Source organism: Anabrus simplex, chromosome 3 (genome assembly GCF_040414725.1).
Source record: "Anabrus simplex isolate iqAnaSimp1 chromosome 3, ASM4041472v1, whole genome shotgun sequence".
Taxonomy (NCBI): domain Eukaryota; kingdom Metazoa; phylum Arthropoda; class Insecta; order Orthoptera; family Tettigoniidae; genus Anabrus; species Anabrus simplex.
In genome coordinates this window covers 90,020,652-90,043,117 of record NC_090267.1, presented here as the reverse complement: position 1 = coordinate 90,043,117, position 22,466 = coordinate 90,020,652, and the positions used below count along the sequence as shown (strand labels likewise).

The 22,466-nt window shown below is 41.9% G+C and overlaps 1 protein-coding gene across 1 annotated transcript in view; it reads left to right on the top strand.

Annotated features, from left to right (window-relative positions):
• LOC136867048 (globin) overlaps window positions 1-18,892 on the top strand; it is a 79,341-nt gene extending 60,449 nt beyond the window's left edge. Inside the window, exons 3-4 of the mRNA XM_067144152.2 lie at window positions 13,771-13,996; window positions 17,077-18,892. Coding sequence (XP_067000253.1) covers window positions 13,771-13,996; window positions 17,077-17,217 — 367 coding nt within the window. The 3' untranslated portion in view covers window positions 17,218-18,892. The remainder of the gene's footprint in view (window positions 1-13,770; window positions 13,997-17,076) is intronic.
• Window positions 18,893-22,466: the final 3,574 nt, after the last annotated feature.

Here is a 22,466-nt window from a genome sequence, read left to right as displayed (position 1 = left end):
CAAGTTGATAAGTGATGAAGACTGTAGGCCTATAGAATAGCAAAGAACAATACTGACTTATCTGAAATACAAAGATGTTAGAGTATCATCAATTTTTTTTAAAGTTGGTTTGTGCTGATTAGGCTATAGGCCTATCAGGTTAGTCAATTAAAGTCTTTGGGTTTGTCAACCAACCGTTGGTCGGATTATATTGAAAGCTTCTAAAAGCATGGCATCCCGCTTTAAAAAACATATTTCCATTTTGTTGAGGACTTACTTGCTACACCGTAAGGACTGTGGTTGCATTTGTCAAACCATTGCCTAGTAATTTTACATGTGGAGGAATTTTTGTATAGGAGTACCTATAACTATAAACATATTATATTACTAGCATTTGTACCTGATCTTCACACGGGATTTTTTTTGCTAGTTGCTTTACGTCGCACCGACATAGATAGGTCTTATGGCGACGATGTGACAGGGAAGAGCTAGGAGTGGGAAGGAAGCGGCCATGGCCTTAATTAAGGTACAGCCCCAGCATTTGCCTGGTGTGAAAATGGGAAACCACGGAAAACCATTTTCAGGGCCGACAGTGGGGTTCGAACCTACTATCTTCCGAATACTGGATACTGGCCGCACACGGGAATTTGTAATGGATTACATGTTTCCTTCATTCGTTCATGCAAACTTACATGCCTGTATTGAAACGTTTAGTACGGCATGTTAACGTATATTTTTCTACGAATTCAAGCGGCAGTATCGTAACGTACGATAAAGATCAGCAAAGTCGAGACAGAATTAGGACGATTAGGGAGTTTATTGTACGGTACAGTTCCAGGTCCGAAGTTGTGCGAAATTCACCGTGCTTCTCGGTTACGTATTATTGTTTCTCTGACCACTGGGGAGGTGCTGTGTCTGAGGACTCATTAAACACACCGTTTCAACCTCCCGTATTATCTGTTCTATCGAAAGGAGTAAAATGGCTCTTTAGTTGATCCCGTTAACCCACCTTGAAGTGAAATTCACGAACCGTTCGACGGCAGTTGGACTAAAAATTAAATATTTCGTAGACATCTCCGATATTTACCACCAGACTGTCTAGCTTCTTGGCTAAATGGTTAGCGTGCTGACCTTTGGTCACAGGGTTCCCGGGTTCGATTCCCGGTAGGGTCGGGAATTTTGACCTTAATTGGTTAATTTCGCCGGCACGGGGGCTGGGTGTATGTATCGTCTCCATCATAATTTCATCATAATCACGACGCACAGATCGCCTACGGAAGTCAAATCGAAAGATTTGCACCTGGCGAGCCGAACTTGTCCTCGGACACTCCCGGCACTAAAAGCCATATGCCATTTCATTTTTTACCACCAGACAATAAATATATATACGGCACAAAATGACGGAAAAGGTCTTAAACGTTCGTTTTATACAGTCTTTTGATAGACCTGATTAAAGGAGTTCATATTGGGATTTTTTTTTTTATAAAAGGTAACTCCAAGTGATACCTTGACGTCATATGCAACTGATAACACAATCCTGAATGAGTGGATACAATTGCACCCACTTATGGGCAAAGTCCGCTGGAACTTGTACTGAAAAACTGTCCGTAAATGATATCTCCCTTATCAGTCCTCCTTATCGAAATGATGCACATGAGAAAAAAGTTTTAGAAATTGATTTCCAATAAGGAAGGTAGGTTTCCATTAAATTTGACTGTGTGCATTTTGTGGGAGTGCAAAATCACGGTTTAGGTTTCTTATAAACCCCCATTAAATTTATGGATTCAGAAATAACAATGACCCTTAAACCTACCCACCGAGCTCGATAGCTGCAGTCGCTTAAGTGCGGCCAGTATCCAGTATTCGGGAGATAGTAGGTTCGAACCCCACTGTCGGCAGCCCTGAAAATGGTTTTCCGTGGTTTCCCATTTTCACACCAGGCAAATGCTGGGGCTGTACCTTAATTAAGGCCACGACCGCTTCCTTCCCACTCCTAGCCCTTTCCTGTCCCATCGTCGCCATAAGACCTATCTGTGTCGGTGCGACGTAAAACAACTAGAAAAAAAAAAAAACCTACCCAAGGAGAGGTGGATAGTAATATCAAGTTTGGTAGAAATACATCCAATAGTTTTCAAGTTATAAGAACTCAAACAGACAAACAAACAAACTAACTAACTAACTAACTAACTAACTAATACCAAAGCTAAAAAATGTGCAGATGGTCATTGTTACACCTGAAAAGGATAACTGTACGAATATTTCGCCAAAATAGACAGTGTACAGACGCGGTCGTTACGAACTACTTTTTGTATAGAAGAAGAAAATTTCACTGGGTATTCTCGGAGTTTGCATTATATTCCACAAAAAGTTATTTCCAAGAAACGGCATCGGTCTGCGTGTTCTCTATTATGTCGTCGCTGCTGGGACAAAACCTCCTATGTGAAATCTTTTAGCTTAGAACATTGGGCAGTAAGGTTCTGTCATCTAAGGTGCAATATTGTGTGAATATTGTCAGGCATTCTCGCTCTTCATAATGTATGTGCTGCGGGTCAGTATATCTCGAAAAATATTGTCACACTAGCGAATGTACCCGTGCTTCGCTACGGTATTCTACATTGTATTCGAATATCGAAGTAAATAGTGTGCATGCAGTAAATACGATTGTTTTAAAATTGCATGTCTCTTAGCGTTATCCGAGAAAGAGCATGGGGAGGTCCCCGTACTACACCCTACCGGGCTTCGAATGGATGACCCACGCAAGAATGCCTCCACGTAACGGGGTAAACACCCACGGATGAGATTGGATTGCAGAGCGGGTCGAATTGCTTAACGAGCTTCGAACCGCTCCCCTTCCTACTTTCTGTGCCGGCCCGGCAGCCTGAGCACTTGGGGAAGCGGTACGTTCGAAAGAAAACAAAAACAACAATACTTAAGATGGAGCCTTATGTCTATAATATGAAAGTAGGATCTCTGGGTTCAAATGCCTATTGGATACTGCTTAACACTGCTACAAATGACAAGAACCATTTAATAGGGGTACGAATGCAAATTTATTCAAAAATAACAATTTAAAAAGGTTGATACAGCTCTATACAATGACTCTCCACATATGGGATGAAAAGAAAATAATAATCATTTTAAAATACGAATCGCCCATGGGCGTCGTCTGTATAACGGTATGATTGAGGTTTTGCGACTTGCTATCGTTCATTTTTCCTCATTTATTCATACCGTTTCATGAAATTTGTACATTATTCTGTCGATCACACCGTGAGATGAACTGATGTCCCGATACACAAATATTACTAGCTGTTCTAAGCACGAACATAACCGGGGCCTACGCTACATAATATCATATTAAAAGACACATTTGCATAATGCACAAACAAACACAAATACCCTTTTGCTAAACCCCGGACTCCTCATCTATTACCAAAACCAAACAACGTGCACATAGGTTCTGTTTGAACTCAAAAATATGTGCACATCATTACGAAACATACACAAAACATATGGATATATACACTTCATGCACTCAGGAGAACCATTCCTAGAAAGAAACAACATGGTTATCACTGTCTCCGGCCCAAAGCGCAAGCGTGAATCAGCTCGCTCATGGGCGCCACCATAATCCGGCGTCGAACTGGCAGACTCCCGACCGAGAGGTACTGTGGGTTTCTGTAGATACCGAGAATAGCGACAATCTCATCTCGCCGGATATCTGGGGGAATCCCTATTCATTTATTAAATACCTTTTAAAAGAAGTTACCGTGATATTATCATTATACAAGTATTCTTAGCTAAGCCATATAACCCAAACAAAAGAACGTGAGCAGACCAGGCTCCAAGCCCTAACACAATGCGAGACGGGACCCTTTTGTCCCGATGGCGAGAGCTAGACCTTCACAAAAAATAAAGGAGGCCGGTCATTCACTTCGCACGGCCATTCAGATTCTTCTCTCCCTCAAACGTCACCTTCTCGTCTCAGGGACACATCCACGGCCCATTTTATTTGTTTATTCATATTATTGTGGAATTCCCATGAAATACTCTTTTATTCTCTCTCATTATTATCGCTGAGCGCCGGCAATGGGCACAATCATTTCTAACTCATTTCATCGTAAATTACTCGGGCATTCAGCCGTCCCACTATGTCTCATATCGCGTATCTTATTCCCTTGGGCCTAGGGCTCTCATGGCTCCTCGTTCATACCACATAAATACACTTATATTTAAACCTTCTGACCAAAGATTAGGGATGGGCCTCACCCCGGCTATAGATTAAAAGAAAACTCTCCAAACCATTATGTCCAATTAATCAAAATCACGGGAGACTTGCACATGGTCCCTCACACCTATCTAGATCACACAGTATGTACCTCTCCCGGTCGGGATTTTCTTCATTCTTGATGTACATGCACGGATTATATCTGTAAGCTAGGCATGCATTATCTGACTGACCCATGAGTTTCCCTGGCATATTTGACAACCTCGTGGGACAGTGACTACCAATATTTCGACATGTTTCCCTGCTTGCCAACACTATTTTTCCAACCGCCCCTACGGGAAACTCGAATATTCTCCTAACCTTGTTCCCATATTTGCTAGGACATTCTACATTTTACTAAAAATATAACCCTCACGATAAGCTAATCATTAAGAAAGAAATATGAGTCGTCCGGGAATTTAGCCCCTTGAATTTTACTTCAACATTATAAAAATCAATAAAAATTCCATATAGGACATGCATTAACTTACAACATTTGATATTTACAAAAGAACGCTAATCCTATCCCCGGGTTATGTCATGCTTAGAAATTAAATTTGGACATCACTCATCTGTTTGGTGGCCGTTGTCTCTTCCGCCACGGGAGACCCATGGTGAAGTTCTTAGTACTCCATGACCACTCGGCAGGTGGCGGGCGTGCAGTCCTTCATCCCTGGTCCATACAAGTCCGACATCCTGGGGAACTCGTCACAGCTGAAATCTTACAGTAATCCAAGTGGGTAACACCTTTACACTCGTCACACGTCCTCTATTTCAGAGTTTACACCCGCGTTCACAGTAAGAATCGGGTAGCTCACGAGACTCGAGCCCCTGATTCGAAGTAACACTTTGGGTGACACCTAATTATGAATTTCACTGACTCATTAAACCGGCAGTTTCTCAGCCGAATTCTAATACTTGTTCGAAAATTATGCTCGCGGTTTTTACTAGTTTGACACGCAGCACAGGAACAATACCTAGGCTCGTTTGGCCTCCCGTTCACTTCACAAAGCGTGCTGGGCACAATGGCGCTTTCAATACACGGTCAAGGGTTTCTGACTTAAACTGGGGCACCGCGGGATATAGTGTCCTCCTCACCGACCCGTAAAAGAACAACTGTCTCTACAATGGCCTGCCCGGCTTATATTATCTTACCCGCCGGAAGCTCGGAGGCGTCAACGTTCACGGTTCATTAAGAACAAGAGCTCCTTTCGTACCAAGAATTGACGATATTTGAATAGTGCATCTTGTAGCCCTCTGTCTCCTCTTTCATTTGAGCCAGGCGTGCCGGATCTCCGATCAGCAGTTTTTATGTAATTTGCTTCCCGCCTTTGATTAATTCATAGCGTCCTCTGGGGGGTGGAGCTATCTCCTAAGCGCGATTCTTGGCGTGGGTGACGCCGCTATGTCCACATGTGTTAGCGATATGTTACATCTTGACAGCTGGTGACCTCATTTCTTCCCCTGCATAAGTTATTACATATTTTTAGTCTGGAGAACGCAGAAAATTCCGCTCTATTCAATGGTGTGTCTCACATAATTTTCCTATGTCTGGATTAAAATATCGCCCCGTTTTACGCGACGTTGGCACCCGTGACATGTGCATAAAAAACCGGAAGTTCCTTATGTTCGTTTGGAACTCTGGGAAGCTAGGCCCCACCTCGGGGCGTATCTGACTACTCCAGCATCGCGTCCCCTTTCTATCTCTCTCTGCACGTTGAGAGCGTATTTCCGCGAGGGCTTGGCTGTTCCTTTGTCTTTCCATTGTCTGGCAAGTGCTCTTTTCGCGGGTTCCATTCTGGCATGCCGCCGCTCGATGCCCTTCGCCCATACTGCTACCTATGACGCGACCTTTAGGAGTAATTTTAATGGAGTATAAAGCCCATATCATTCCCATGGAGCTGTACAGGACACTGTACGGTTTCAGTACGTTGTTTCCAATGTAAAGTGTTTGTTATGGACTTGTGATATAACGGCAGGCTCACTTGCCTACTGCCATTCACAATCGAGTTGGGAAGTTTACATTATAATTGCAGGCCCCATTGCCTACTATGCGGACAGAATCGATTTGGGGAGTTTTCGTTAAAATGGCAGCCCCCCTTTCCTACTTCCAGACAGATTACAGTTTTTATTATAATGGCAGGCAATTACCCTACTATCACTCGAAATTGAGTTGTGCAGTTATCATTATAATGCCAGGCCCATTTTCCTACTGCCAGCCAGCTTACTGCCAGTCACACCAAGTTGGTGAGTTTCCATCAAAATAGCAGGCCACTATGCCTAATGCCGGTCACATTTTAGATGAGGACATTTCTTTATAATGGCGGGCACCCTTGCCTACTGCCAAACACAATCGGATAGGGGAGTTTTAAAGAAAACTGCATGCTCACTTGCCTTGTGCAAGTCAAATCGAGAAGTGAACTATTCATTACAATTGTAGGCCTTCCTTACTAATGACAGTTACACAGGAGTCGGAGAAGGAACCCTTTCCTACTGCCAGTCAAAGTCGGTGTTGGGAGTACTGATTACAATAGCAGACCCACCCTTTCTCGATCGCTACAAATCGACATCAGTGAATATATATAGATCGACATACGAAAGTATATGCGTGTTAAAAATATTGAAGACCTTCATTTACAGATTAACTGCTACTAAACGTACGTCATATCGACAAAGGATTATACCATAAGACACGCCGGATTTAGTGGCCTAAATGCCTGGTCCTATGACATGTCATCTATTCTTGGGTAAGATTGAGTTAGAAACGTGGAACAGGGTAAAGTTTTTGTAAGATTATCTCACATTACATTACTTTTCGGATAATTATGTGACAGCTACATACATAGCATTTGGCTCACATATGGCTACTGGGTGGGCCAATTTTCGTGAAGAGTTTGATGATTCTGTATTTCATATAAGTAACTGAAAGTATGAATTATGCATGTGAAAATTCCAAATTGACTTAACATCGATTAATAGAGAAAAATCAAACGTAAAAGGGATACAGATACGGCAAAAAGTCATAAGACCAATGTTGTAGATCATTCCAAATTGAACGAATATTGTGCAATCCGTTATGTGATAGGAATTTCCGAAGGTCTGCACCATCATTAAAATTGCCTGCATATTTCTATATTCTTCGCGGATAAAAAGTGAAAAATTTAATGATCTAGGATGTTTTCCGTTTGTTACAGGCTAAAACGTATAATTTTGTCAAATTTCAATTATCTTCTTTTCCTTCTGGCAGATTATGCCGCAATCTGGATTTTGGGCGAGGCGGGTAAAAATTAGGACTTTCAGGAAACTAAACCAAAAATTATGGAGATGGTCATTATTACTCCTTAAACGGAAAGCTGTACGAAAATTTCGCCAAAATAGTCAGTGTAGAGGCACACAGTCGTTACGATTTGATTTATATAGATAAGGAATCTGCTCCATGTAAAACACCTTTTGGGCTATGTCCGCTGGACTTAACCTGCAAAACTGACCATTCATGATATCTCCCTTATTAATCCTCCTTACGAAAAAATGCACATGAACAAAAAGTTTTAGAGGTGGAATTCCATCACGTTTGGTCGATTTCCAGTCAGGTTGGTCTTGTTCTGTATACATTGTGGAAGAGTAAAATCACCATATCGGTTCCCTATAAACCGCCAGTCCATTCCGGAACATGAAATATTATTTACGTTTAATGATGTCTCCCTTATTAGTCCTCGTATCGAAATGATGCACATGAGAAAAAAGGTTTAGAAATTAATTTCTACCAAGGCAGGTAGATTTAAATTAACGTCGGTTGTGTATATTTTGTGGAAGTGCAAAATCACTGTTTCGGTTTCGTATAAACCCCCACTCAGTTCAGGGATTTAGAAACAATATTTGCCCTAAAACCTATCAAGGACAGGTGTATTCTAAATATGAGTCTTGGTGGAAATACACTGACTGACAGAGCAAATGCAACACCAAGAAGGAGTGGTTCGAAAGGGATGAAAGTTGGGGAAAAAACAGAGACGGCACGGACGAATAATTGATGTTTATTTCAAACCGATATGTAGGTTACACAATGCGCACGGCATCGACTCAGTAGGATGTAGGACCACCGCGAGCGGCTATGCACGCAGAAACATGTCGAGGTACAGAGTCAATAAGAGTGCGGATGGTGTCCTGAGGGATGGTTCTCCATTCTCTGTCAACCATTTGCCACAGTTGGTCGTCCGTACGAGGCTGGGGCAGAGTTTGCAAACGGCGTCCAATGAGATCCCACACGTGTTCGATTGGTGAGAGATCCGGAGAGTACGCTGGCCACGGAAGCATCTGTACACCTCGTAGAGCCTGTTGGGAGATGCGAGCAGTGTGTGGGCGGGCATTATCCTGCTGAAACAGAGCATTGGGCAGCCCTGAAGGTATGGGAGTGCCACCGGCTGCAGCACATGCTGCACGTAGCGGTGGGCATTTAACGTGCCTTGAATACGCACTGGAGGTGACGTGGAATCATACGCAATAGCGCCCCAAACCATGATGCCGCGTTGTCTAGCGGTAGGGCGCTTTACAGTTACTGCCGGATTTGACCTTTCTCCACGCCGACGCCACACTCGTCTGCGGTGACTATCACTGACAGAACAGAAGCGTGACTCATCGGAGAACACGACGTTCCGTCATTCCCTCATCCAAGTCGCTCTAGCCCGGCACCATGCCAGGCGTGCACGTCTATGCTGTGGAGTCAATGGTAGTCTTCTGAGCGGACGCCGGGAGTGCAGGCCTCCTTCAACCAATCGACGGGAAATTGTTCTGGTCGATATTGGAACAGCCAGGGTGTCTTGCACATGCTGAAGAATGGCGGTTGACGTGGCGTGCGGGGCTGCCACCGCTTGGCGGCGGATGCGCCGATCCTCGCGTGCTGACGTCACTCGGGCTGCGCCTGGACCCCTCGCACGTGCCACATGTCCCTGCGCCAACCATCTTCGCCACAGGCGCTGCACCGTGGACACATCCCTATGGGTATCGGCTGCGATTTGACGAAGGGACCAACCTGCCCTTCTCAGCCCGATCACCATACCCCTCATAAAGTCGTCTGCCTGCTGGAAATGCCTCCGTTGACGGCGGCCTGGCATTCTTAGCTATACACGTGTCCTGTGGCACACGACAACACGTTCTACAATGACTGTCGGCTGAGAAATCACGGTACGAAGTGGGCCATTCGCCAACGCCGTGTCCCATTTTTCGTTCGCTACGTGCGCAGCACAGCGGCGCATTTCACATCATGAGCATACCTCAGTGACGTCAGTCTACCCTGCAATTGGCATAAAGTTCTGACCACTCCTTCTTGGTGTTGCATTTGCTCTGTCAGTCAGTGTACATCCAGTAGTTTGTAGCACTCGCGTACATACGGCGTAATTAAGGAAGAAAATAATACAGTTAAGAAAGTTGAAAGTAATAGAAAATGGATTATAACTGAGGACAGTCGGATAACGACAAATATGTAAATGCCAAGTTAATGTATTGGAAAATCAAATGCCCCTCAATAAATTATGCTAGTGTGAGTTATGGATATTATAAAGCGGTAACAGAGGAGAAATTTAGGTCCAGTGATTCCTAGGTAAACAAATAATAAGAAGATGACTAATGGTGTTATTACTTAATCTATTCGAGGGCGGTTATAATATCCAACGATATTCCGCCAATATCCCGCAGATAGGCCAATTGACGCCTCTCTTGCCTTCTACCCAAGGAACAACCACGAATTTATTTTTGTTTATTTTTTTTTTTTTTTTTTGCTATTTGCTTTACGTCGCACCGACACAGATAGGTCTTATGGCGACGATGGAATGGGAAAGGCCTAGGAGTTGGAAGGAAGCGGCCGTGGCCTTAATTAAGGTACAGCCCCAGCATTTGCCTGGTGTGAAAATGGGAAACCACGGAAAACCATCTTCAGGGCTGCCGACAGTGGGGCTCGAACCCACGATCTCCCGGATGCAAGCTCACAGCCGCGCGCCTCTACACGCACGGCCAACTCGCCCGGTAACCACGAATTTAAAAGCATGATGAGGAAAATGGCAATACGTTACTTCCCTGCCGGCATGCAGTCAGAGACGTTGCCATGGTAACCTGTAGGTTCGTTGTCGGTCTGTCGGTCACTCAATGCAGAGCATGATACCAGCGGAAAATTGTAAATTTCTCCGTCATGTGAAGAGTAAGGTAAATTGTGAGCATAACGAAAGTTGTTTATAATGAAGAGACGTTTCACGTACGGTAAACGAAGTTTACAGAAAATCAATAGTATAAGAGAAAATGGGGGAAAACCATTCTGGCTTTCCTATAAACCCCCGTCTATTCAAGGATTTTAAAATGATATGCATATTTAAACCTTCCCCGGTATGAGTATACTCTAAATATGAAGTTTGGTTGAGATCTATTCAGCCGTTTCGACGTGATTGTGGAAAAACCATTCTGGTTTTCCTATAAACCCCCCGTCTGTTCAAAGATTTTAAAATGATATGCATATCAAAACCTTCCCTGGGATGAGTATACTCTAAATATGAAGTTTGGTTGAGATCTATCCAGCCGTTTCGACGTGATGGTGGAAAAACCATTCTGGTTTTCCTATAAACCCCCGTGTATTCAAAGATTTTAAAATGATATGTATATCGAAACCTTCCTCGGGATGAGTATACTCTAAATATGAAGTTTGGTTGAGATCTATCCAGCCGTTTCGACGTGATGGTGGAAAAACCATTTTGGTTTTCCTATAAACCCCCCGTGTATTCAAAGATTTTAAAATGATATGCATATCGAAACCTTCCCCGGGATGAGTATACTCTAAATATGAAGTTTGGTTGAGATCTATCCAGCCGTTTCGACGTGATGGTGGAACAGACAAACAGACAAACAGACAGACAGACAGACAAACAGACAAACAGACAAACAAACAGACACGAAACGTAAAAACCACCGATTCGGTCTTGAGTTGACCTAAAACGGATAAATATCTGAAAAATTGGCAAAACAAAAGAAATTACAGACAGCGGACCCCCTACAATTTTATTTATATAGATAGGAGGTTTTGTTCCGGCAACGACGATAATGCATTTATTTCGAGACATGTTCTTACAGGTGCCGTCTCGCTGTATTGTTTTTGTTTAGGCATTCTAATCATTAAATATGCCCGGCTCCATGGCTAAATGGTTAGCGTGCTGGGCTTTGGTCACAGGGGTCCCGGGTTCGATTCCCGCCAGGGTCGGGAAGTTTAACCATCATTGGTTAATTTCGCTGGCACTGGGGCTGGGTGTATGTGTCGTCCTCATTGTCATTTCATCCTCATCACGACCCACAGGTCGCCTACAGGCGTCAAATCAAAAGACCTGCACCTAGCGAGCCAAACATGTCCTTGGACACTCCCGGCACTAAAAGCCATACGTCATTTCATCATTATGTAATGAAAACGATCTTCTAACCTCGGAAATGGCAACAAATGTCGTGCAATGTCTTTCGATAAACAAAACGCAATAGATCATTTCACTATTCAGTAGCCACAACTATACGATCTAGGAAGCATGATCATAATATACAGCGTTGCCGTATATGCAGTGAACACTTATTGTGTAAATGTGTATGCTCTTGAAGTGTTGTTTATGGAATGTACACTCATATAAGTGAATACTTACAAGGAAATGGCGCGTACCGGGGAATCTCACGTAACTTTTGCACACACACATTAAATGAGCCAAGAGTAACACAATGGCCAAAATACTTCTTTACGAGATTAACTCGTGCAACCTACAGGAAGCTTTGAAGTACGTATGTTTGAATTAGCGCGCTCGCCTGCTCAGGCGGCTACTCAATACCCAATCCGCAACTTGCACCGTCCAACAGCTGATTTGAGACCACGCTGCCATACCCTTACAGTCGTTGTATGGGACAACATAGGCAAAGTTATTTTTGCGCTGGAAGAAAAATATGGAACATGTGATATTAAAGATAGAAATTTCATAATGTTCCGTATTGAACTGAATCACAATTAAATTCAAACAAGAAATAAAGTGGTTCAACCTATTCAATACAAGGAAAATAAGATATGTAAACTTTACATTCTTATTTGATTAAAAGCGGGACCGGTTTCGACCACTATTCTGGGTCATCATCAGCCGAATAAATAAAAATATGAAACAATGCATAGGAAAACAATAAGTTAATGATAAGTCTTTCACTAAAAGCAGTTCAAGAAGCACTATAACACTATGGGGATTAGCACTGCGTGATGTAAGATCTTCGACTTCTTCTGGATTTTAGGATCTCCTTTATTGTTTTCCTATGCATTGTTTTATATTTTTATTTATTCGGCTGATGATGACCCAGAATAGTGGTCGAAACCGGTTCCGCTTTTCATCAAATAAGAATGTAAAGTTTACATTTCTTATTTTCCTTGTATGCCTTTGCTGGCAGGACCTAGTGTTTACAGTGCACTATGTCTTCTGGTATGGGCTAGAGCAATTTTGTTACTTTCATAGATCTGTCTTTGTCTTATCCTTGGCTTTGACAATGTGAAAGTGACTGAGGTATGAGCGATGCTAGTAATGCCAATCCTTATGCAGCCAGTCCCTGCTATGAATGGTATGAAAATGTTGCTCATAGGGTCGGTTGGTGTATGCATTTCACTGGGCTTGGCAGACTGATACGTAATAGAAACTCTGGCTCGGTGAGGAAAGCAACGGAAAACTACCTCACTCCTCATTTCCCTAGTATGCCTCTTCAGTGATGCCTAGGCCATCTATGACAGCTGATGGCAGAGCTGTTGAGGATCCCACCGGCGGAATCGCTGACGGACTGAACATACATTTTCCTTGTGTTAAATAGGTTGAACCACTTTATTTCTTGTTTCAATTTAAATGTGATATTAAGCCCTTATCTAAGCTTCGTTAGGTGAGGTTAGTATAGAACCGCTGTGTGCTTTCAACATTTTTTCCACGAGCATCAATGTTGCAAAAACCTATACGGAGTATTTTCGTGTGTAACGTCCCTTGTTATACTAATTAACCTTTCTTTTCACTATAACAATATTATTCTATTGCTTTTATTGACCCACAATCAATCCAGGAATTAAATTATTTCTCGTAATGCCGTTACAGCATTTTCACGACGTGCTATGCAATTACTAACGGAATAAAAAGATCAGTGGGGCGATCCCTCAACGAGTGTACCCAGCACGCGCCGCCGTCCTGCGGAGCCAACCGCGCCAATTCAAACGTGAGAACCTTAACGCTTTCTGTAGGTCGCATGAGTAAATTTCAGAAAGAAATATTTTGTCCATTGTGTTATTCTTGGCTCATTTAACGTGTGTGGAAAATTTACGTAAGATCCATGATTCCCCGGTACGCGCCCTTCCTTTGTTACACTATCATAAGTGATCCCTTATTACTTAAGGGTTCCACTTATGTACCCATAAGTGCCGTCTTGGAACTTGGACCTTAGTCTTGTAAATTATATGCTAAATAACTTGTATTTCACTACTAAAGATATTATCTCTACATTAGGCTCTTTAGGATACGTCCTGAATTGCAGAAGAGATTCTCCAGCTTTGCCGACATGCCTCTAGAGGAGTTGGCGAAATCAAAGCGACTTCAGGCCCACACCAACAGTGTGATGTACGCCCTGGATAGCGTCGTGGACAGTCTGAACGACCCTGAGTGCCTTAACGAGATGTTGCTCAAGATCGGCGAGAACCACGGTCGTCGCAGGATCACGGAACGTGACTTTATGGTAAATATGTCCCTTTATTTATCAGAATGTGCGACCCAACCCGCATTCACACGGGAGCAGTCTTCATCACCATCGCCATCATCATCACCACCATCATCATCACAGTCATCATAATCGGTTATTCTGCCAGTTGGGAAGTCTTCTCATGGCTGGCTCCTGAGTATTTCCCGATCTTCAGCAGATATTTTCGTTAGGTCGTATTTTCTTCCCAATTTAATGTTATCTATCCCTGTGGGTGGGGGCGGTAGAGTAGCACGCCAGTCGTAAGAGGTGACTAAATGGGGCTCATGTGCTCTTAATAAGGGAGTGTGGTTTGGCGCCCGTGGGACCCTTAGCTGAATCCGGGCAATACTTCCACTTACTTCTGCCAGGCTCCTCACTTTCATCTATCCTATCCGACCTCCCTTGGTCAACTCTTGTTATTTTCCTACTCCAACGGTATTAGGTTGCGAGGCCTAGGGAGTCTTTCATTTTCACGCCCTTCGTAGCCCTTTTCTTCCTTTGGCCGATACCTTTATTTTTCGAAGTGTTGGAACCCTTCCATTTTTTCTGATTAGTGTTATATAGAGGATGGTTGTTTAGTTGTACTTCCTCTTAAAACAATATCACCACCACCACCTGTTATATAGAGGATGGTTGTTTAGTTGTACTTCCTCTTAAAACAATATCACCACCACCACCTGTCTACCAGCTAGGACCTCTCTCTTCCTCTCGCTCTTTCCATGTACCATCCCTTTCATTGAACGTGTCATGAGGCAGTGCCCAAGCCAGTTCATCTTTCACTTTCGGAACTTTCGTAGCATCTCTCTTTCCCCTTCCATTTTTCTTAGTACCCCTTCATTTCTCACTTTATCATTCCAACTCACCTCCTCCATATTTCTCCAAATCCATATTTCAAACCTTCTATCCTTCTTTCATCCTCTTTTCTTAAGTGTCCATGTTTCTGCTCAGTGCATTAGCAAACTCCAAACTACTATAGCAACCTCATTTTTAGATCACTGTCCACTAACTGGCTGACGTGTGACGACGGAGAGCTCGTGTGACGTAAGAACGCAAAGTGGTCAGGTGCTTCTGACTGCCTTGCATTGTAGTAGCCGTACATAGTGGTGTCAGTAGCAGTACAGCACTCCTCACTGGCTAGAAGCAAACATTCCTTCACAAATTCACCATCACTGAACGGTTTTAAGCTTCTTCGCAATTAAATATGAAATGTTAAAACTCAATCGATCTGCTGACTCACTGATCGAATGCTCGACTGGGTTATTTAATTTGTCTTTCAGATTACACGTACCTGTTCTTCGCCTTGTTACTGAGCATAATCTGTAGCGTGACACAAACTGTAGTGGCGTTGTGAATTATTTCTTTTTAAATACCGTAGCTCTTTTCTACAATCTAAACATTTAGCTGTAGCATTCCTATCATTTTCAACAAATGTCACATGGCTCTTCGACGTCACATGTCAGCCAGTTGGTGGACACTACTTTAGATATTCATTCAGTGGCCCACACATCAGCCATCGTTTCCTGCAGAATGCTTCTTTTCCTGTACCGGTTTTATATTTTTTCTCCCTTGAGCAGTATATATCTTTAGTGACATGGCTTCCTGGGTATTTAAAAGTGTTCACTTGGGTGATTTTTCTCATCTTCCAATGCAACAGTAAACGTTTCCCGTTTTGTCCTTACAGCGGGTCTTCGGTCGGCAGTCTTTATCTGGAACGGCAATCCTTCATAATCTTGACTGACAGATCTCACTTTTCATTTAGCACACACCAGCCATTTCACACAGCAGCTCCATGCACTGAGGTTAAAACACACGAACCTTGGCTATCACAACGCACGAAGAAGGTTACACTTGCTTCGATTCCAGATAAATCCGATAATCACACAATCAACTCACGGGACTGCTCCACACACTGAACTCTTAGCTCACGACTCGCAACTCAATACTCACCACAATAACACAACTACACCAAACCTACTACGACCTGTTCGCGACGATACTGCTTTTATATATCTGGTGATGGAGTTCTAATATCTAGCGGGTAAGGCCAGAATAGGTACGTTTTAGTTTCGCTTTCGAGAAAGTCCACGAAGACACCAGACGTAAAGCACAATGGAAGCAGAGCCGTCACATGCCCTCAGGCTGGCCAGAAACTCCTCAGCCTGACTCACTCATCCCTTCCACGAAATACCGAAGGGGATTACAACAGTCGCATGGCTACGTAACAATATGTATAGATGACTTACAGTGTCCGGCTCCATGGCTAAATGGTTAGCATGCTGGCCTTTGGCCACAGGGGTCCCGGGTTCGATTCCCGGTAGGGTCAGGAATTTTAACCATAATTGGTTAATTCCGCTGGTCCGGGGGCTGGGTGTATGTGTCGTCTTCATCATCATTTCTTCCTCATCACGACGCGCAGGTCGCCTACGGGTGTCAAATCAAAAGACCTGCATCTGGCGAGCCGAACTTGTCCTTGGACACTCCCGGCACTAAAAGCCATACGCCATTTCATTTCATTTCACTTGCAGTAGTTTTACCAACTAATGTCCGGCTCCATGGCTAAATTGTTAGCGTGCTGGCCTTTGGTCACTGGGGTCCCGGGTTCGATTGCCGTCAGGGTCAGGAATTTTAACCACCATTGGTTACTTTCTCTCGCACGGGGGCTGGGTGTATGTGTCGTCTTCATCATAATTTCATCCTCATCATGACGCGCAGGTCGCCTACGGGTGTCAAATCGAAAGACCTGCACCTGGCGAGCCGAACATGTCCTCGGACACTCTCGGCACTAAAAGCCATACGCCATTCATTCACCAGCTAATATTCATTCCTCATTCAATGCTTCCGTAACTTCACTCCTCCGTTCCTACAGAGCACTCTCACTCAATGAACGTTGTTTTTGTAGGCCTTGTACAGTATATAAAACTCTCTGAAGTCCGAGTCATGCGGTTGTAAAAAAAAATCTTGTGAGAATTTGGGGATATTTTACTGTGATACCATTTAATCTGTTTTAGCGAAATTTTTGTCTGTAATATTGAGAACAGTGTACAACTTTTTCAATCGAATTTCTCCATTTGTTTCAGGATTTAAAGGTTGTCTTTATGCAACTTCTGAAGGACAAACTAGATATCCACCTCACACCATACGGAGAAGAGGCTTGGAGCAAAACTGTGGACGTGATATACAAAGGAATTTTCGAAGGCCTGAAGGGGAAGATCTCTTGAACTTCATTTACCCGTTACCTGTTGAGTGAAATCTCCTACTTGTGCGTGAAGTTCTTAGCCTTGGGCGATGTACTGTATATGATCTGTCCTACAGTGGTGCTATATTAGGGAAGTTAGGACAAAATCTATGTAGACGATCGCGCTTTTAAGAGAGAAGAATATTAGTATACCTGATAGTTTAATAGCTTATTAAATGTATTATTAACTGTAATGTACCTGATCTTTCAAGTGAACTATTAACAAAATAAGCTTCAGAAAATGACAGTACAATTAGTTCTGTTATGTATAAAACGACTGCAATGGCAAGTGAGCTATTGTAAGTACAGTGATGTTCGTTATATGTTAGTTACAGTGGATAGTTTGGAACCGATTATGTTGGAAATGTAAATATTGAGATATGATATCAACTCTGCTCTGACAATTGACTGCGAAGACAATCGATATCCCCATTAGCGCAGCTGGTTCTGAAAATTGAATAAATCGTTAATAATTTTGATTTCTCCAATCGGAAATCTCACAAACACAAATTGATGTTCTGAATAGTTTATTCTGAATTGGAATTGTTCTTCTTCTACATCTGCCACATAAAACCTTGTGTAACGTAGGTCAAAGGTTTTTTATCTGGAAATATCTGTCTGATCTAAGGGCTGCTAGTATTGTTAATGATTTTTAATTTTTGTTTTCCTTACAAGGTAAGAAACATGATGTTGCAACCTTTGCAGATGTAACTGCTCCAAACGGCGTGGCTTGGTAATTGTAGTAATAACGTGAAGTTGCATCACACTTTCTACTACTTCTAAGAACTGCCAGACTGGAATATTTCATTGTCTACGGTGTGTACCACACCGTGAACACATTTTGCAAGCGAACCGTAGAGATATAGAAAACGTTTCTATTTAATCTTTCAATTTTTTAAAACTAAGTGTAATAATCTGAATGGATTTTAAAGTACAAATACTGGTTTAATTCTGAGAACGTTGTACCGATGCAGGATTGTATCATTAGCTACCTCGTCAAGCGACACGTCGCGGTAATGTCAGTGAGAGGAGAGTTATCACAAGCGACTATTTTCTTTGTGACTGTTTGATGAGATGAAAACAGTTCAGTAATTTCTCCTGTGCATACAGGCCTTGTTGAAGTGAGCCTTTTCTCAGGTGGTTTTGCTATCATGCTTTCATAAATGAGCATTTATATAAATCCACAATGAAATAAATTGTTAGCTATGAATTAACACTATATTCTCCATGATAAAGTGTTACCACACTGTTCTAGTGCCGGCCCCGTGATGCAGGGAGAGTGTTCCTGCCACTTACCCGAAGGCTTCGGATTTGAATTGTTTCTTTGCTTATATTTTACTGTGAATTCAAGCTCCAGTGATATCGTGAAACAGTTTTATTTAGCACTATCTTTGGAAGAGTATTTCCAGACTTATATTGGCGTATGTCGCAGTTTTTGTTTTCACTTCCACCCCAATATCATTTGTGTATCGAGTGCTTCAGATACATACCCCGCAGTATGTTGGGTAGCCACATCTTGCAGGCGTATTCATATAGAAAATAAAGTAAAAAGGTAAATCACGATATGTGCATACTGTTGCACGTTTTATCACAACAAGTGTTCAAAATATCCCCTTCCCTGTCAAACACACACGCACGCACACGCACGCACACACGCACACACACACTCTCTCTCTCTCTAATTCTCTTCTCATGCTCTCCCTGTGCCCTGATCAATGAACCGGGCCACGCGGCATTTCAACAAATAAGTTCCCACTTAGTCTGCAGCCCCTGCAACATTCGCAACTTCTCTACCTTGCGTTGTTTTGGGTAGCATAACTATGAAAGCTCCAATAGTGGACCAATAATAGCTTCGACAGTGGATCAGGTAGATCACCAACTCTATTGCGGAATATGTATCTGAAGCACACTGTACGTTATTCTTGTCACTGTTGAAATTCATGGAATACAATTGCAAATATCAATTCGAACACAAGAAATTGTGCATTAAAGGTGACATCTTTTACGAAAATATCTGATCAAAACAAAACTTGCTAGAACTCGGCCGGGAAAATTAACGCCATACCATAGTAATTCAAAGAGGATTACAAGTAAATAGACTGCAGTGTGTTCTCTTATGACTCGGTCTCACGTCACTGGCTAATGAGAACATTTTACTCATTTCAATCTACCTTTCACTTACCACCTGATTGGAAAGAGTGAAACTATAATCGAAGTGGAATATTCAAAAGTGTTTACCAATCAATTCACTGGCACTTGCTCAAATTGAGAAAATATGAAACTGTACCAAGATAAACATACTTACAGATAAAATAACATACAAAGTAGAACCTTGTCAAAGGAGATCAGTTCGGGACCGTCCAGATGTTAATTAAATATTCTACATAATCTGGCGCAAGATCACCCACCACATGTATTTTAAAAATTAAGCTTCAACAAACTATAAATAATCATATTTTTAATATATTAATCTTTCAAATTATACACCAATGACAGGGCTGTTTTAGGCATACTCTTAGCACAAACAACATGAACAACAAATCTGAATAATTTTGTGTTTTATTCTTTTTTATAGAAAATATTGGAGGTGTTCTATATCATCTTAAAACCTTTCATATACAGTAACTTACGATATTTTGTCCATTTTTTAACATGGACTAAATTCAAAAATATCTGGATGATTTGTTGACTAGAGGTTTAAGAATTACAATTGACGATTTTGAAAGCGTCTTGACCAAAAGTTTACCAGCACATAGTACAAATCATAACATTGTGTGTAAAATATTTAATGTTTTAGCGAGAGTGTAATGGGATTTATAATGTTTTCCCAGGATATCATCATATTCTTCCAAATGATTAATTATTTGTTATTTGCAAGATTGGTAACAAAAGTGCAGCAAGATTATAAATTATGTTCTGTTTTCTATTTATACAGTATTATATATATTAACTGTATAGTTATGGATTTCTCATGATTTAGAAAGGAAGTTTCTAAACACTATTAAAGTAAATTTACAATTATTATATTACATTTCTGATGTCATGTCATTCATCACTCTATGATAGAGATCCTTACCTTGAGCAGTAAAGCTCATTAATCAGCAACAACTGTGAGGAAATGTACTCCACATACATCAGTTTTATGTAGCTGATTTTTCTTATATATGTTTTGCTATGTAAAATATCTGCTTCACTAATTTATTTCATTCCTGTTCAGGGATAGACAATACCTGAAATATTTTTAAAAGTGCTACTGATTGTTAATTATATGTGGATAGTGATTGTTAATAAAAAGTAGTATAAAACAATACTTCTGTTTGCATCATTTAATCAGCACTCCTGAAACCAAACGTGTTTCCGAGTCTGTCTAGTATTCAGTACTCAAAATAATAAGTCCTGAAAGTTGTTCCTACTACATTGTACTTTCTAAAATGCTCCCGACTTAGCTGCCGCAGTGAACGTGAAAAGTCTGACGGATAAAAGGTATGTTGAAGTCTCAGGGAAACTGAGATATAAATTTGATTTTTGGCAAGGAATAACTTCAGCCAGATGTTTACTATCATAAGCGCATCTCATTTTCTCTCCCATGATTAAACGGGAAGAAGCTGTTTATTGATAATAAAGTAAAGTTAAAACATAATTACCCAAAAACAACAAGAGTACAACAAGCAATTCCACGGTAAGGAAATATTGCAAGAAATACTACTCGTTTAACACTCTAAATCCAGCATCATCTTATACAAATTAATAATGCTATTTGCTTTTTACGTCTCACTAACTACTTTTACGGTTTTCGGAGACGCCAAGGTGCCGGAATTTCGTCCCGCAGGAGTTCTTTTACGTGCCAGTAAATCTACCGACACGAGGCTGACGTATTTGAGCACCTTCAAATACCACCGGTCTGGGCCACGATCGAACCTGCCAAGTTGGGGTCAGAAGGCCAGCGCCTCAACCGTCTGAGCCACTCAGCCCGGCCATATACAAATTCACACACAACTTTTTTCCAGTACTTAACACTACGACTTACCTAATACCTAGTGGTGGCCACGTCTTATGTGCTAATTGATTTTATTTATCTTATGCGCTGAGTGATAAAAGGAACTGATGGAAATATTTGGCTTCGTTCGGCTCACAAGGAAGTAGCGAGCTGAAATTCTGCAAAGAAGCTATGTCGTCATCAAGAGAACTTCATAATGTCTATCCATGATATGTGAGCACGCGTAGCGATAAATCACACGTTGTGCTACCAGACTCGTAGCAACAGACTACCAGACTTGTTAAACACAGTTGAATTTTAGCACGAGCCGCCACTGATTATACCGTTATAGTGCAAATACTTTGTAAACGTCCTGCGCGGAAATCGGCCGCGCATGTGGGAGAGGCAATCGAGACGGCCTGCCCCGTCTCCCACTCCTCTCGCTTCCCAGTCTTCGGCTACACATCGTGCTAAGCACTGTACGCAGTGGCTGAACACATCATGTCAACAAGCGAGTTAAGGGATAGCGAACCGAGAAGAGAGAGAGAGCGCTAATCGGACCTCCCACTCTATGTTTACGATGTTTACTACAGAACAACCCACAAGTTCACTCTCAATACATCATTCGGTTACGTAGCGCGTACCTATCATCAAAATATCACTGTAATATTTGTCCCAAATGGAACATAATAATTGCTTTTACACAAATAAAGTCGAAAATCTGCGGTAAATTAAGAAATAGTACGAAATATTTTACTTGCAGAGAATGATATGCATTCATACTTCACTATCTTACAACTATTTTTTTTCTACAACGTCGCAGGGCTTCCGTATGTGTTTTGTTTGCCTAACACTCTCGTGTGTGATGTCTTTGCTCACCGAAGTTGTTTGCATTAATTAGGTGTCGTTGTCTTCATGTTGCTCATTCGTTTTGTTCCCTAACTCATTCATTAAATGATATGTTCATTGGTCCAGGGATCATGCTATTTTCCTTTCAACAAAAAAGTAATATATTTATTTGTCCATGGATCATGCTATTTTGCTGTTTGAACTGTCCGCGCTAGTCATATGGACAAAGATAATGGGAATACACAGACATAGCACTCCCATTCGTCGGTGCTAGGCTTGGAGCTCAAGAAAGAAACAAAAGACGGCACGAACAGCGGAATACAACACAAGGGAGTCCTGTCAACAGCCCGTAAGTACGTATACATAGTTCTCTAGATATTTCTCTAGTAACGACGGCACTTCTTAAT